A 17,281-nucleotide genomic window follows, 5' to 3' on the forward strand; every position below is an offset into this window, starting at 1 on the left:
ACTAAGTAGCTGAGGCTGGCTTCGAACCTGTGCAATCAATCCTTCTGTCTCAGCCTCCCAAGTATGGGGGATTACAAGCGTGCGCCACCACTCCCGGCCACTTCAGGCATGTTTAAGAGCTCCTCCTAGGCAGGTGAGGTATTACAGGCCTGTAATCCCAGTACTTGGGAGGCTGCGAAAGGAGGATCACTGGTTCAAAAGCCAGCCTCAGCAAACTAGAGGTAGAATGCCCCTGGGTTCAATCCTCAGCACCATATACGTGCGTGTACACACACAGACAAAAGAGCTCCCCCTGCCCCAGAGTTGGGGACCCCTCCCTGCAGGGGCCTTACCACAACCTGGCATCCTTGGCAGTCATCCTTGACAGTCCCCATCTCCCTCTTCACAGAGACAATGACAATGTTTGAAAATGTCACCCGGGCCTTGGCTAAACAGCTAAACCCACGAGGGGACCTGACGCCCCTGGACAGCCTCATTGACTTCAAGCGCTTCCACCCCTTTTGCCTGGTGCTGAGGAAGAGGAAGAGCACGCTGTTCTGGGGGGCCCGCTACGTCCGCACTGACTACACCCTCCTGGATGTGCTTGAGCCCGGGGACTCACCCTCAGGTCAGCTGCGGGCATGGGCTGGATTCTATGGGATCCTGCGGGGCCCCGGCCAGGCACCTGGCCCCCCAGGAGGACCTCCAAGCTCCCGCTGCACCACCAGGGTTAGGTACCATCTAGCCCAGCGTTGTCTTGAGAGCTGAGGCATGGGGGCAGGGGGGACGAGGAATGCCCAGCACCTTCTGTCTTCCCCCTCCCGCAGAGCCAACAGATTCAGGGAACTTTGGCTTTAAGAACATGCTGGACGCCCGGGTGGAAGGAGAAGTGGATGTGCCTAAGACGGTGAAGGTGAAGGGGACCGCGGGGCTGTCCCGGAACAGCACGCTCGAGGTACAGACCCTCAGCGTGGCTCCCAAGGCCCTGGAGACCTTGCACAAGGAGAGGTGAGGGCGGCCAGGCTGGGGGGTTGCCGGGACAGCAGGGAGGGGGCTGTGACCTGAGAGGGTGCGCTGGGCCCTGAGTGGAAGGCAGAGACCTGTGGATGGGCATGCTGACCTGTGCCACATCCAGGGAGCTCTTGAAGATGACCCTCTGGCCCATGGGTGTACCCAGGCCACTTCCCAATCACTCTGCTCTGTCCTTCCTCTGCCTACAATAACACCTCCCCACTGCATACGTGACCTTGGGAAAGTCATTTCTTAGAACTTCAGTTTTCTTTCCTGCAGAGAAAGATAATGGGATTAGAAGTACACTACAGGAGCCAGGCGTGGTGGCGCACACTTGTAATCCTAGTACTTGGGAGGCTGAGAAAGGAAGATCTAGGTTCACAGCTAGGCTCAGATACTTAGTGAGGCCTTCTACAATTTAGGGAGATCTTGTTTCAAAATAAAGAATAAAATAGGGCTAGGGATGTAGCTCAGAAATAGAAGGCCCTGGGATTCAATTCCCAGTGCGGAAAAAAAAAAAAAAAAAAGTACGCTACAAAGGGGAGAGTCCTTGGGTGTGATGGTGCACGCCTGTGATTCCAGGACTCAAAAGGCCGAGGCAGAAGGAAGACAAGTTTGAAGACAGCTTGGGTAACTGAGCAAGACCCTATCTCAAAATGAAAATAACAATCATCTTTTAAAATAGGCTGGGGAATGCTTCCCTGGCAGGGGAGATACCATGATCACAAAGGTGGTTTTCCCAGGGTGAGGCTTCTCCATTGCACTCCTGCTGTGCTGACCCCTGCGATTTCCCCAAATGTGGGAGACTTGACTGCATAATTTGTGGTAGTGGGGGAACTGCATTCACGCTCTCCCCTATTATTCAAAAATAAAAATAGCTGGGCGTGGTGGTGCACACTTGTAATCCCCGTGCTTGGGAGGTGGAGACAGGAGGATCGCACAGGTTCGAAGCCAGAGACCCTGTTTCCAAATAAAAAATATTAAACAATGGGTCTGGGAGTATAGCCCGGAGGTAGAAGGGCTTCCAGGAGCTAGGCGTGGTGGCGCACGCTTGTAATCCCCGCGCTTGGGAGGCAGAGACAGGAGGATTGCGCAGGTTCGAAGCCAGCCGCGCGCGCTGGCTTAGGAGACCCTGTTTCCAAATAAAAATGTAAAAATAGGTCTGGGAGTATAGCCCGGAGGTAGAAGGGCTTCCAGGAACCCCAGTACCACCAAAAAAAAAGGTTTCCAGGAACCCCTGTACTACCAAAAAAATAAAAAATTAAAATAAATAAATAAAAATGTAAATAAATAAATAAATAAATAGGCTGGGGATAGCCAGGCAAGGTGGCACAGAACTCTAATCTCAGTACTTTTGAAGCTGAGACAAGAAGATCTCAGGTTCTAGACCAATACGCAGTATCTTATAGAGACCCTGTTTTAAAATAAAAAATAAAAAGAGCTAGAAATAGCAGTGTACCATGGTACATGCCTGCAATCCCAGTACTTGGGAGGCTAAGGCAGGAGTATCATAGGTTCAGAGTCAGCCTTAGCAATTTAGCAAGACCAACAGCAAGTTAGCGAGACCTTGCTTCAAAATAAAAAATAAAAGCTGGGCGTGGTGGCACACGCTTGTAATCCCAGCACTTAGGAGGTTGAGACAGGAAGATCACAGGTTCATGGCCAGCCTCAGCTACTTAGTGAGGCCTTCTGCAACTTACTGAGACTCTGTTTCAAAATAAAAGAATAGCCGGGCGTGGTGGCGCACGCTTGTAATCCCCGCGCTTGGGAGACAGAGACAGGAGGATCGCGTAGGTTCGGCGCCAGCCGCATGCGCTGGCTTAGGAAACCCTGTTTCCAAATTAAAAAATGTAAAAATAGGTCTGGGAGTGTAGCCCGGAGGTAGAAGGGCTTCCAGGAACTCCAGTACCACCAAAAAACTAACTAATTAACTAAATAAATAAATAAATAAATAAATAAATAAATGATAGGGATGCGGGTATATCTCAGAGGAAAAATGACCTTGGGTTCAATCCCCAGAACCCCAAAAAATAAAAATAAAAAAGACTCAAAGTATAGTTTGGAGCCAAAACATCCCTGGGTTCACTCCCTAGCACCACACACACAAAAAAAGAATGGAGTAGGGATGTAGGTCATGGGTAGAATACTGGCAACCCCAGTGCTACAGAAAAGGGCAGGGGGCATTGGTCTTAGCCTCTCTCTACTGCAGCTTGAGCAGATCATTCTGCTCCCATAATGAAGCCTCCGGCCTGCCCCCCCCCCCACGCACACTCCAGGCACTCCTCAGCAATGCTGCCTCAGCAGCACTGGGGGTGTGGCAGATGCAACCTTGATGCGTTCAGCTTGACAGGGGAACTGATTTTCAAGTAGTTAATTAGAGGCTGAAAGACAGGCAAGAACTGGGAGGCTGAATGGCAGAGCTGAGGTGCTTGGGAAGTCATCCATTTTACGTGGCTCTCATTGGAGGCCAAGCATCCTACAAGGTGCTAGGATGTACCTAGAACATCTTCCTTTGTCCAAGAACCTTGTGATCAAGGAGAGTGGAAAATAATGCGCTACGGTAACTAAAATCCAAGGCAAGAAGCAACAGATGTCCTGGGAATGATCCAGCTGAGTCTGGTGGCAGGCCAGGGACTTCTGGTTGGAGAATAGGAAGGACTTCACAGAGGTGGTGGCCTTTGACCTAGGGCTTGAAAGATGAGTAGAAATTAAACATACAGGGCTGGAAGAAGGGCATTACAGAGGCACACAGGTAGGGCATCTCAAAACCAGTAAGGGAGCTGGGTATGGTGGCACACACCTGTGAACCCAGTACTTGGGAGGCTGAGGCAGGAGGATTGCAAGTTTGAGGCCAGCCTGAGTAACTTGGAAAGATGCTGTCTCAAAAAGAAAGAAAGAAAGAAAGAAAGAAAGAAAGAAAGAAAGAAAGAAAGAAAGAAAGCCAGCTGGGCGTGGTGGCGCACACTTGTAATCCCCGCGCTTGGGAGGCAGAGACAGGAGGATCACTCAGGTTCGAAGCCAGCCGCGCGCGCTGGCTTAGGAGACCCTGTTTCCAAATAAAAATGTAAAAATAGGTCTGGGAGTATAGCCCGGAGGCAGAAGGGTTCCATCCCCACTACCACCAAAGAAGAAGAAGAAGAAGAAGAAGAAGAAGAAGAAGAAGAGGAGGAGGAGGAGGAGGAGGAGGAGGAGGAGGAGGAGGAGGAGGAGGAGGAGGAGGAGGAGGAGGAAGGAGGGGCATGGTGGCCCATGCTTGTAATCTCAGTATGTGGGAGGCTGAGACAGGAGGATCGCAGGTTCTCAGCCAGCCTCAGCTACTTAGTGAGCCCTCCCCTAACTTAGTGAGACCCTGTCTCAAAATAATGAATAAAAACAGGGCTAGGGGGAATAGTTTAGGGGTTAAATGCCCCTGGGATCCATCCCCAGTTCCACTGAATGAATGAATAATGAATGAATGAATGAATGAATGAATGAATGAATAGATGAATAAGATAAATAAATAGGGCACCCCTGCGTACATTACCCAGGACCACATAAAAGGGGGTACCATGAACAGCTGGTCTGGCAGGTGTTGAAGAGAGACAAGAGGGACAGGCAGGAAGGAGAGCAGGGTCAGGTCAAGGAGGTAGACCTGAGGGCTCTGACGTGAGAGCCTGGCCTCTGTCTGCTGAGCCCCATGACAGGGCGGAGGACGTGTACTGGGTAGAGGAAGAGGGACGGGTCTGAAGACCAGGAAAGTCCCTGTTCCACCATTCATCAGAGGAACAGAATGAGGACGTGAGCTGGGGAAGAGCGGTGGGCACAAAGAGGGAGGAACCGCCGCAGGCAGATTGCTAAGGGCAGGAGAATGGACCCGGCAGCTGACTGAGGGGTGAGGACGAAGGTCTGGTCAAAGATGACTATGGGGTTTGACGCTAGTCATGACATTTCAAGAAACTGAAGGTGAGATTAAAGGTGATGGCAAGAAAGGAAATAAGAGATGGGGAGAAAGAGATGAAGACGGGGCTGAGGGGGCAGGAGAATCCATCCTGGGGGAGAAGGAAGCGACCATGGGGCCCTGGCCCAGGCCAGGTGCTGTCCCAGATGACTGCCCACTTCATCTCTGCATCCCTGGAGGTAGGTGTCATTACCCTAGTTTTATAGATGAGGCAATAAAGACTCAAAGAAGCTGCCCTACCAGGAAGCGGGAGATCTGGGCTTCCACCTCAGTCTGACTCCAGAGTCCTCCTTCCTTCTGACACCACCGTGTCTAGTGTCTAGAGAAAAAGATGGCCCAGGCCAGGAAATGCTCTCAACAGCCCCCCGTGCTTCTCTCTCCTGCCGCAGGAAGCTGGCAGCGGACCACCCGTTCCTGAAGGAGATGCGAGAGCGAGAGGAGAACCTGTACGTGGTGATGGAGGTGGTGGAGACCGTGCAGGAGGTCACGCTGGAGAGAGCTGGCAAAGCAGAGGGCTGCTTCTCCCTCCCGTTCTTCGCCCCACTGGGACTACAGGTATGGCACACACACACACACACACACACACACACACACACACACACACACCCTTCCCCGTGGCTCTATTAACTGTGGGATCAGTGCCCATTCAAGATACTAAAGAGAAGCCGGGCGTGGTGGCACACGCTTGTAAACCCAGTACTTGGGTGGCTGAAACAGGAGGATCACAGGTGTGTGGCCAGCCTCAGCTACTTAGGGAGGCCCTCTGCAACTTAGTGAACCCCGTTTCCAAATAAAGAGTAAAGCCGGGCGTGGTGGCGCACGCTTGTAATCCCCGCGCTTGGGAGGCTGAGACAGGAGGATCGCGCAGGTTCGAAGCTAGCCGCGCGCGCTGGCTTAGGAGACCCTGTTTCCAAATAAAGAAAATGTAAAAATAGGTCTGGGAGTGTAGCCCGAAGATAGAAGGGCTTCCAGGAACCCCAGTACCACCAAAAAAAAAAAAAAAAAAAAACCAAATAAAGAGTAAAAATAGGCTGGAAATGTAGTTCAGAGGTAGAAAACCTCTGGGTTGCATCCCCAGTACTGAAGAAAAAAAAAAGATACTAAAGAGGACCCGCTTTTCTCCTGCTCCTCAAGATCCAAACCCCGAGCCAGGTGTGGCGGTGCATGCTTGTAATCCTAGTACGCCAAGGCTGGGGACAGGAGGATGGCAGGTTTGAGCTAAATTGCTGAAGACAGCCTATCTAGCAGGACCGTGATTTAAGACAAAAAAAATTTTTTTTTTAAGGGCTACAGGTATCTGGAAGGTAGAATTCTCCTAGATTCAATCCCCAATGTTAAAAAAAAAAAAAAATTCAAATTCCAGCTGGCCAATCATGGTGCCCGAGGCACATAGATCCCTGTGCCTCATGCCAAAGGGAATATAGAGGAAGGGGAAATGCATCCATGAATATCTTTCCCAAGCTAAAAAGCAAGCTAAACGTGCTTCCAGAATATTCTCAACCTCACAGACAAGACATAGAGCCATATAGCTTAAAGCTCAACGAACACAGGCTTAAAAAATTCAGTGCAAATAAATAAGGCTATCATACCTGTATTTAGCAAGTATAAATAGTCAAGGGATGACTTGGAATTTGGAGTGAGGAGGAGGGGTTAGTCATGGAAGGCTTCCTGAGTGAGGCAAGCAAGGGAGAGATGACGAACAGGAAGAAGAATCCAGGCCCTGGATGGAGCCCGGCGGTGATGGAGCCGCCTGTGAGGAAGCAGGCCGCTCTGTCTGAACCCGGGCGCCTAAACCAAGAAGATGGTTAAAGGATGATCGCCGGGAATGAGTGGAAGCGCTTTGAAGTCCATCCCAACGAGTCCACACCAGGCGGAAAGATGAGGAAGGGCACCGCTGATGGGTCCCCCAACTTCCTTTCCACCTGTCCCTACCCCCACTCCCAAGGTCTCATACTCGGGATTTCTGCAGATTCACAAATCTTCATTGTCTAATCCTAGGGATCCGTAAACCACAAGGAGGCGGTGACCATCCCCAAGGGCTGCGTCCTGGCTTTTCGAGTGAGACAGCTGATGGTCAATGGCAAAGACGAGTGGGGTGAGCAGAGACCCGCGCGTTTTTTTTCCCCAAGGCTTGTAGGAGGCATCTGGCCCCCTCTTGTGGCGAAATCGGGGCATGACAGGATGAGTGTATTGCCTCTCTGCAACAGAGCTACAGGGAGTTCTCGGGAGGAGGGGTGAAGGGGCTCCCCGAGCTGTGGGAGCTGAAAGGAGGAGCACAGAAATGGGCAAAGCACAGCTTCTGCTCTTAAGAAGTCGAAAGAGGGCCGGGCCGGGCACGTTGGCGCGTGCAGCAACTCAGGAGACTGAGGCAGAGGATTCTAAAATTAGAGGCCAGTTTGGGCAAATGAGTGAGACTCTGTCAAAACATAAAAAAGGAGCCAGGAGTGGTGGAGCACTCTTGTAATCCCAGCATCTGGGAGGCTGACACAGGAAGATTGTAGATTCACGGACAGCCTCAGCTACTTAATGAGGCCCTTTGCAACTCAGTAAGACCCTGTTTTAAAATAAAGAATAAAAAATAAGGCTGGGGGTGTAGCTAAGAGGTAGAATGCCCCTGGGTTCTATCCCCAGTACAGCAAAAACAAGCAACAAAAACCATAAAAAAGGCTGAGGATGTAACTTATTGGTAGAGCGCCCCCTGGGTTTAGTCTTCAGTACTGCAAAAGGAAAAAATCAAAGGAAAAAGGAAGAGACACTGATGTCAGTCCTAGGGTGCAAGATAGGAAATAGTTTGAAGATAGGAGAGAATTTACAACTTCCTTTAAGGGAGGTTGAGTGAAGAATTAGATAGGGCATTTGAGGGACTGACTATCCCTGAGCAGAGCCTCTGGGCCTGACACTATAGGAAAAGGGTAGGGCAGCTAGTAAGTGACCTCTTCTTGCTCCTTACAGATATTCCACACATCTGCAATGATAGCATGCAAACCTTCCCTCCTGGAGGTAAGTATACCTGCTTATCGGCTCCCCACATCAGCCCTGGCCCTGACTTAGCTGCGGAACTCCCCACCCTCTAATAGTAGATTCTATAATCCCCTCCCCCTGGCTGGGAGCCCCTATTTTGTTTCTCAAGTCCCTACCAACTTATATCTTCAGATCCAGGCATGGTGGCACATGCTTGTAATCCCAGTACTTGGAGGGCTGAGACAGGAGAATCACGGTTCCAGGACAGCCTCAACTATTTAGTGAGGCCCTCTGCAACTTAGTGAGACCCTGTTTCTAAATAAAGAATAAAAAATAGGGCCAGGGGTGTAGCTCAGAGGTAGAATATCCCTGGGTTCCATCCCCAGTACATATATATCCTCAACTTTAGGAAAGGCAGATAAAGGCATATAAATCCTCCCCCAAAGGAAAGAGAAATAGAAAGACAGAGACCAGAGGCACAGTGGGAAGCCGAGAGAAGGCTTGGAGACAGGGTGTGTTCCCAAGCTGTGGGTGGAGGAGCTAACAGGACCTCTGTGCTCAATGAAGCTGCCTTGACAAATGCTTTAGACAAAAAGGCAAAAGAGAGTTTTGTGCTGACGAATGTGCCTTGTTTCTGCCTTCAGAAAAGCCAGGAGAGGGGAAATCCACACGTAAGTCTTCCTTTCATTCCCTGGCAACTTTCCCAGCTCAGGCTTAAAACCCCATCTTCTTCTTCCCTCCTGCATGGGACTGACCAGGAAGATGGCGGAGCAGGTCTCAGCCCACAACTGTTCCTAACACGTAGCAGAAACCCCAGGGGCTTAGGAAAATGTAGGGAAGGGGGAGACCTTTGGATGAGATGCTCAGGTGGTCTGATGCCTCGGACCTTTGTCCCCAAGGGCTTTGGTAGCTATAACCTGTTCCGCACCTATCTGCCACTCTGCCACCCATGGAAGGGGGCAGGAGCTGCTGAGTCACCGGGATGCCAACTCAGACCAGAGCCCCTTTTCACATCACATCAGGTCTTCCCCTGGCCCGTTCCTGCTTCCCAGGAATGCATCAAGAGTATCTATCCCTAAGAGAGCTGGGATCTCCCAGGACATAGATGGGTTTGGTCCTTAGTGTCTCACACCTGGGATGGCTGCCGTCCTGAAGGATTGAGTTCTTACCTGTTTTCATTTGTGTGTTTTCTTATGTTCTCAGTGATCCAGGCATCTGATGTTGGTAAGGACTTTTGAGTTTCTCCCAAGACTTTGGCATTGCAGGTTGGGAAAGATGCACTAGGGTGGAGGGAGGAGGGCAAAGGCTGAGTCCCAGGTTCGAGGGTTTGGAGCCGCTCTCCCCAGGGTGACATGAGCATGTTCCCGGGAGGCCAGATCCCTAGAGGGACAGACTGGTTCTCACTCTTCCTGGATACAGACCCAGTGCTCTGGAGCAGCCCCATGCTGGCCTTTACTCAGTCACCAAAGTCATTCTTTGTCAACTAACTCAAGGGGAATAGACCTTCTCTCTCAACTAAAGTCCTTGAGAACATGGAGTCAGTTATATATGGACACAGGATGCGACCTGGGCGCTCAGGGATGATTACCTGTTGGGTTAGGTGAGAATATGGAGCCCAGCCCACTTTCTTGCCGTAGCCCTCATGTCAGGCTGGAGGATAACCCCATAACCATGATCCCTGGTAAAGAAAAAAAGCCAAGCTCGCCAGGCAGGGTGCATGCCTATAATCCTAGCCCCAAGGAGGCTGAGACAGAATGATCACAGGTTTGGGGCCAGCCTCAGAAACTTAGCAAGGCCCTCAGCAACTTAGTGAGACCCCACTGGGCGTGTAGGTCAAAGGTAGAACGCCCTTGGGGTCAATCCCCATTACTAAAAAACAAAAACAGCCAGGCCCAAGTCGGGAGCAGGGCATGGGTCCCTGAGGAGGGCGCAGGAAGGAGCCTACAGGGAAATGCCTACTGAATGGGAAGGGAGGGTGCCGGGTGGACTGGCTGCTACATTTATTGTCCCCACAGGGGAGGTACATGAGGATTTCAAGACACTACAAGAAGAGGTTCAAAGAGAAACCCAAGAAGTGGAGAAGATGAGTCAGGTGGGGCGAAGCTCCCTGCTCACCTCCCTCAGCAAACTTCTAGGGAAGAAAAAGGAGCTTCAAGACCTGGAGCTCACGGTGAGGCCCAGTGGGGTTTGGGGTGCAGGAGGGGGTTTCGTAGAAGTGGCAGTGGGCATGTTGCAGCTGGTTGGGATATGACGATGGCTGAAAGTGGCCAGGGCAGGGGAATACCTTCCCCAAGACTGGCCAAGTGCCCCCCACTGCCAGGCCACTACTGCCCCCTCTGTCCCCCGGTAAAGGCAAACAGTACGAGTCCCCGGGGGCAATGCACCTTTGATGGGCAGAGGGTAGGCGGCAGGTCAAAGGGCTTTCTGCTGGAAGGAACTGGAAGCTTTCCAGAGTCCAGAACCCAGGGACCAAGGAATCTAGCAATCTAATGCTTTCCAGGACTTGCTACCACCAAGACAGGAAAAGGGAAATGGAAGAGTTACCATGGGTGAAGCGGCTTATGTGTCAGGCACCATGCCGGCTCCATTACCTGCGGTGTCTTAGTCTCCCACCTTTCCCCACAGCTTGAAGGGGCTCTAGACAAGGGACATGAAGTGACCCTGGAGGCACTCCCTAAAGATGTCCTCCTATCAAAGGAAGCTATGGGCGCCGTCCTCTATTTCCTTGGAGCACTAACAGGTAAATGAGAGAGAAGGCCTTCGCTTTTTCAGTGATAGAAATGAATCATCTTGAGTGAATTCCAAAATGAATGAATGAATGAATGAATGAATGAATGCCAGAGTATTATAGTACAGCTGAGTCGTTCATATCTATGTTTTTAAAAATGGGAGGCTGCTGGGAGTGGTGGCACATGCTTGTAATCCCCGCGCTTGGGAAGCTGAGGCAGGAGGATCGCACAGGTTCGAAGCCAAGCCTCAGCTACTTAGTGAGACCCTGTTTCCAAATAAAATATAAAAAAGGTCTGGGAGTATAGCCCAGAGGTAGAAAGCCTCTGGGTTCCACCCCCAGTACCATCAATCAATTAATAAATAAATAAAAATTGGAGGCTGAGACAGGAGGATCATAGGTTCAAAACTAGCCTTAGCAATATAAGACTGTCAGCAACCTAGAAAGACCTAGTTTCAGCCAGGCGTGGTGGCGCATGCTTGTAATCCCAGCATTCCGGAGGCTGAGACCAGAGGATCGCAGTTCGCGGACAGCCTCAACTACTTAGTGAGGCCCTCTGCAACTGAGTGAGACCCTGTTTCAAAATAAAGAATAAAAAAAAAATAGGGCAGGGGGTGTAGCTCGGAGGTCAAATGCCCCTGGGTTCCATCCCCAGACCCGCAAAAAAAAAAAAAAAGACCTTGTTTCAAAACAAAAAATAAAAAGATCTGGAGGTGTGTCTCAGAGATAGAACACCCCTGGGTTTAATCCCCAGTACCACACACACACACACACACACACACACACACACACACACATGTGCACACGTGCATGCACACACACACACACACACGCAAAGACAGGTAGAAAGGATGAGATGTTTATCTCCTTAAGAAGCCTGCCCTCGCTGGGCATGGTGGCGCACGCTTGTAATCCCCACGCTTGGGAGGCGGAGACAGGAGGATCCCGCAGGTTCGAAGCCAGCCTCACTGGTTTAAGAGACCCTGTTTCCAAATAAAAAATATAAAATAGGTCTGGGAGTGTAGCCCGGAGATAGAAGGGCTTCCAGGAACCCCAGTGCCCCCCCCCACACACACACACACAGAACCTGCCCTCTTCGGGGATGGTAGCATATGCCTGTAATCCCAGTACTTGGGAGGCTGAAACAGGAGGCTCACAGGTTCGAAGCCAGCTTCAGCAACTCAGTGAGGCTTGCATCAACTTAGTGAGACCCTGTTTCCAAGTTTAAAAAAAAAAAATAGAAGCCGGGCATGGTGGCACACACTTGTAATCCCAGCATTTGGAAGGCTGAGACCAGAGGATCCAGAGGATCAAGGATCCTGAACAATCTCAGCTGCTTAGTGAGGCCCTCTGCAACTTAGTGAGACACTGTTTCAAACTAAAGAATAAAAATATAGGGCAGGGGGTGTAGCTCAGAAGTCGAATGCCCCTGGGTTCCATCCCCAGAAACACACACACACACACACACACACACACACACACACACACACACACAGAAACCTGTTCTCAAATGCCAAGACCAGCACAGATCACTGCTCTTGATAACCCATAGTCATTACACGTTACTGTCTTCCCCGCAATACTGCAAATTCCTTCAGTGAAGGTGGCTGACCTGAGCAGGCATCAACCTCAAATGAGGGAAAGAATGAGTGAGTCAATCCGTGCGTGCTGGAATTCCAAGAGTGTACTATGTGAAGTCCGTGGTCCCCTCTGCACCAGCAACATACTTTTCTCTCTCCTTTTTACTCCAGTGCTAAGTGAAGCCCAACAGAAGCTCCTGGTAAAATCTGTGGAGAAAAAGATCCTGCCTGTGCAGCTAAAGCTGGTGAGGAAAAAACAGCAGGTGTCAGGGACAGTTCAGGGGGAACCATTGGGCTGATGTCACGGAGAGTTCAGGGGGAACCACTGGGCTGATGCAGATGAGCCTGATCACAGAAATGTCCTGGATGCCCCTGCCTATCCCAGGACATTTCCCTCCACGTTTGCTTTTCCTTCACAAGAAGGTAGAAGAGTGAATTTTAGACTTTAGTCTGGGTTTATCAGCCTCTTCTTAGAAGAGACAGAAATGGTGACTTTGCTTATTCCTAACCAGCCGATGTAAGCAAATCTTTTAATATCTCTGAATCTATTTCTCTATCAAATGACACTACAAATAAATGTCCAGCCCACCTGTGGAGGGCCGTGAAAAGACCCATAAGGAATTGTAATGCGAGGGAAGGAGCTTTGATAAGGGAAATGTGGGCTCCTCTGTGATTTTTGTAAGTTGGGCAGCAGGACGAGAGCCCTCCAGTTCTTTCTTCCCATCCTATTTTGTTTCCTTGCAGGTGGAGAGTGCGCTGCAACAGAATTTCCTGCAGGATAAAGAGGGCACTTTCCCCCTGCGGCCCGAGCTGCTGTCCTCCCTTGGGGAAGAGGAACTGACCCTCACAGAAGCTGTGGTGGGACTGAGCGGCCTGGAAGTGCAGCGGTCAGGCCCCCAGTACATGTGGGACCCAGACACTCTCCCCCACCTCTGTGCTCTGTACGCTGGCCTCTCCCTCCTTCAGCTGCTGACCAAGGCCTCCTAAGTGCCCGGCTGTCTGCTCCCAGCTTCCCCAGCGCCTTCCCAACTTCCCTGTGGCATGCCCTGACCACCCAAGGGCATTTCAGAGCTACCAGGCAGAGGATAATCATAATCCTAGCTGGTCACCCAGAGTAGCCTATCTCTACCTGCCCTACCATCTTGTGGGAGCGTTGGCATTCGCTCCCACAACCCACCGAGCCCATCTGCCCATGCTTAGATCCTGTAAAAGTAGAAGCCCTTGACCTTTAAACTATGAGCCATTTTTGCAAAACTGAAAGAAAAAAATGAAAAATCAATTTCCTATTCTGATCTCTCTCACTTGTACTTCCAAAAAACAAGTTTGCAGGAATTAATGGAAAATATTATGTTGATTTTAGGATGACCTGTCCTTTGGTGGTTTTCTTTAAAGAACTTTTCATAAGGAAATTCTTTTTGTGTGTGGGTGGGTCTGGGGATGAAACCCAGAGGTATTTGACCTCTGAGCTACACCCCCTGCCCAATTTTTTATCTTTATTTTGAAACAGAGTCTCACTGAGTTACGGAGGGCCTCACTTAGTAGCTGAGGCTGTTCGAACCGAGATCCTTCAGTCTCAGCCTCCCAAATGCTGGGATTACAAGCGTGCGCCACCACACCCGGCTAAGGAAATTCTTAATTTGTGCCAGAAAAAGTTTAAAACACAACATTATTCTACTATCTATAGATCATATCTGCACAGGATATTACTCTGTACTGTCCTCAGGCCTGCTGGGAAATGCTCAGAGAACTCTGAGGATATAAAAAGGAGAATCTAGAGTGAGAAGATCATCAAAATAGCTCCTCTTCAAAGAAGAACCTTTGGAGGATTCCAAGTTCGAGGGCAGCCTGGGCAACTTAGCAAGTCTGTCTCCAAATTTAAAGTTAAATAAATAAATAAATAAATAAATAAATAAATAAATAAGGGCTAGGGATGTGGCTCAGTGGTAGAGTGCCCCTGGATCCAATCTCCAGTACTACAAAGAAAAAGAAAAAACACTTGGACTCCTCTAGCACCCAGGTTCAGGGGTAGGGGTGGGGAAAGAGTCTAGAGATATACAGTACAAACCCAAAAGAAAAGAAAAGAAAACTTTCAAGTTTGTCTAGTTTCTATTCAAGTTTATTGAATAAAAATTGCAGCTGGAGTCAGGGGTGGTGGTGCACATTTGTAATCCCAGTACTTGGGAGGCTAAAACCAGAGGATTGCAAGTTTGTAGCCAGCCTCAGCAATTTAGCAAGACCCTATTTCAAAATAAAAAATAACATAGGGGTAGGTATGTAGCTCAGAGGTAGAACGTCCCTGAGTTCAATCCCTAGTACCACACACACACACCCACAAAAATCTGATTTTGTGTGTGTGTGTGTATGTGGTAGCCCTGCCTGAAGATTAAACCCAGGGGTGGCCGGGCGTGATGGCGCACGCTTGTAATCCCTGTGCTTGGGAGGCAGAGACAGGAGGATCGTGCTGGTTCGGAGCCAGCCTCTCTGGTTTAAGAGACCCTGTTTCCAAATAAAAAATATAAAATAGTTCTGGGAGTGTAGCCCGGAGATAGAAGGGCTTCCAGGAACCCCAGTACCACAAAAAAAAAAAAAAGTAAACCCAGGGGCATTCTACCTCTGAGCTATACCCCCAGCCTTATTTTGTTTTGTGGTACTGGGGATAAAACCCAAGGGCAACTATCTCCAAGTTATACCCCCAGCCCTATTTTATTATTTTATTCCTTTTTTTATTTTGAAACAGAGTCTAACTAGGTTGATGAGAGTCTCACTACTTGCTGAGGCTGTTTCAAACCTGAAATACTCCTGTCTCAGCTTCCAAAGTACCGGGATTACAGGCATCCACCACCACACCCAGCTCACCAATCTCTCTTAAAGTAGTATTATGGGTGGAATAATTTCTTTGAGTCTTCTTTCCTACAAGGCAGATTCTTCCCTTCTTTGCCCTCCTTGCCCAAGCTAGTTCCATCACTCACCAAAAACTTCATATCCAGATAGGTGTGGTAGTGCGCGCTTGCAATCCCAGCATTCGGGAGGCTGAGACTGGACGATCACAGTTTGTGCACAGCCTCAGCTACTTAGTGAGGCCCTTTGCAACTCAGTGAGACCCAGTTTCAAAATAAAGAACAAAAAAATAGGGCTTGGGGATGTAGCTCAAAGGGAGAATGCCCCTAGGTTACATCCTCAGTACTGCAAAAATAAATAAATAAATTCATATCCAACTGCCAAAAGCTGTGTGTGAAGCCAACCGCCCACATTCTGGGCATCTTCCAAAAGCTTACCATATTACTCACAGATATACTGGCTTGTTACCTTCTGATTTGGTTGTTTTTCTCTTGTGATGTAAACTTAATAGAGAGGTGAGCTAACATTTTGCCCATCCACAATGGTAACTCTGCTGGTACGCAGGAACAACAAAGCTGGTCTGCTTTCTGTCTCAGCCATTCTCGCCGCTTTCAGGTATGGTGTCGTGAAGAAGACACTTCAGGGTGTTTATTCCAGTGATGATTCAAAAGACCCGTTATGCTGGGCACAGTGGTGCACGCTTGCAATCCCCACGCTTGGGAGGCTGAGACAGGCTGAAACAGGAGGAGACAGGAGGAGCCAGCCTCAGATACTAAGGCCCTCCAATGAGACCCTGTTTCAAAATAAATAGGGCTGGGAGTGTATCTCGGAGGCAGAATGCCTCTGGGTTCAATCCCCAGTATTGAAAAAGAGAAAGAAAAGCCGGGCGTGGTGGCGCACACTTGTAATCCCCGCGCTTGAGAGGCTGAAACAGGAGGATCGCATGGGTTCGAAGCCAGCCTCAGCTACTTAGTGAGGCTTTCAGCAACTTAGTGAGACCCTGTTTCCAAATAAAAATATAAAAAAGGTCTGGGAGTATAGCCTGGAGGTAAAAAGGCTCTGGGTTCTACCCCCAGTACCACAAAAAAAAAAAGAAAAGAAAAAGAGAAAGAAAGAAAGAAAGAAAGAAAGAAAGAAAGAAAGAAAGAAAGAGGAAAGAAAGAAGAAAGAGGAAGGAAGGAAGGAAGAAAAAGCCAGGCGTAGTGGCACACGCTTGTAATCCCAGCATTTGGGAGGCTGAGACAGGAGGATCGTGGTTCGCAAATAGCCTCAACCACTTAGTGAGGCTCTCTACAACTTAGTGAGACCTTGTTTCAAAATAAAGAATAAAAAATAGGGCTGGGGTTGTTGCTTGGAGGTAGAATGCCCCTGGGTTCCACTCCCAGTACCACAAAAACAAACAAACAAACAAACAAAAGACCCGTTATCCAGCCTCCAGCCCTGGGAGATAAGAGGACAGTTAGGGAGGACTTGGTCAGAGAATGGCTCCTGAAGCTGGGGCACATGTTTTTCCATTTGGCAAATAGCTGTTTCATACAGGAAATTATTTGCAGCAATATTATGAAAAGAATATAAAAGATAAGTAGGGCCTGGCGTGGTGGCACACACTTGTATCCCTGCGCTTGGGAGGCAGAGACAGGAGAATTGCACAGGTTCGAAGCCAACCTAGCTGGCTTAAGAAACCCTGTTTCCAAATTAAAAAAAAAAAAATGGGTCTGGGAGTGTAGCTCAGAGGTTGAACGGTTTCCAGGAACCCCAGTACCACACACACAAATAAAAGATAAGTAGGATAGAGTGTGTGTGTGTGTGTGTGTGTGTGTGTGTGTGTGTGTGTGTGTGTACATGGCTGGAATCGCAGTACTTGGGAGGCTAAACAAGAGAATCACAGGTTCAAGACCAGCCTCATCAAATTACCGAGGCCCTTAACAACTTAGTGAGACCTGTTTCAAAATAAAACATAAAATAGGGCTGGGGGTATAGCTCAGAGGTAAAATGACCCTCGGTTCAACCCACAGTAACACACACACACACACACACACACACACACACACACACACACACACCTGCCCCCAGGTCCTTACAACAGGGCTAGATTGTGTATAGGGTCAACCTAAGGTCTAAAACTCAGGACTTCCACTTATGAAAGAAGTCATGGTTCCAAGATACCGTTTTGTTTTTTAAGAAACTGAGACCTGTATCCCCTACCCTACAGAATCACTGGGGGGAGTCCTTTGAAAAATAATTGGG

General features: G+C 49.3%; 1 protein-coding gene across 3 annotated transcripts; it reads left to right on the top strand.

Annotated features, from left to right (window-relative positions):
• Positions 1 to 390: 390 nt before the first annotated feature.
• Positions 391 to 13,183, top strand: GSDMA (gasdermin A; the record flags this gene model as incomplete). 3 transcript variants are annotated; one of them, XM_080714241.1, is made up of 11 exons in its annotated part: positions 394 to 607; positions 807 to 987; positions 5,317 to 5,482; positions 6,926 to 7,022; positions 7,880 to 7,927; positions 8,533 to 8,559; positions 9,092 to 9,112; positions 9,904 to 10,058; positions 10,514 to 10,628; positions 12,368 to 12,441; positions 12,941 to 13,183. In XM_080714241.1, the coding sequence occupies 11 exons, from the start codon at positions 394 to 396 to the stop codon at positions 13,181 to 13,183; spliced, it is 1,341 nt and encodes a 446-aa protein (XP_080570367.1). The 3 variants fall into 3 exon arrangements, with proteins under 3 accessions (XP_080570369.1, XP_080570367.1, XP_080570368.1); XM_080714243.1 differs by lacking the exons at positions 8,533 to 8,559; positions 9,092 to 9,112 and having other exon boundaries at positions 391 to 607; positions 7,880 to 7,931; positions 9,836 to 10,058; XM_080714242.1 differs by lacking the exons at positions 8,533 to 8,559; positions 9,092 to 9,112 and having other exon boundaries at positions 9,859 to 10,058.
• Between the last annotated feature and the right edge of the window lie 4,098 nt (positions 13,184 to 17,281).

This window comes from Muscardinus avellanarius (assembly GCF_963383645.1).
Source record: "Muscardinus avellanarius genome assembly, chromosome: 16".
Classification (NCBI taxonomy): Eukaryota; Metazoa; Chordata; class Mammalia; order Rodentia; family Gliridae; genus Muscardinus; species Muscardinus avellanarius.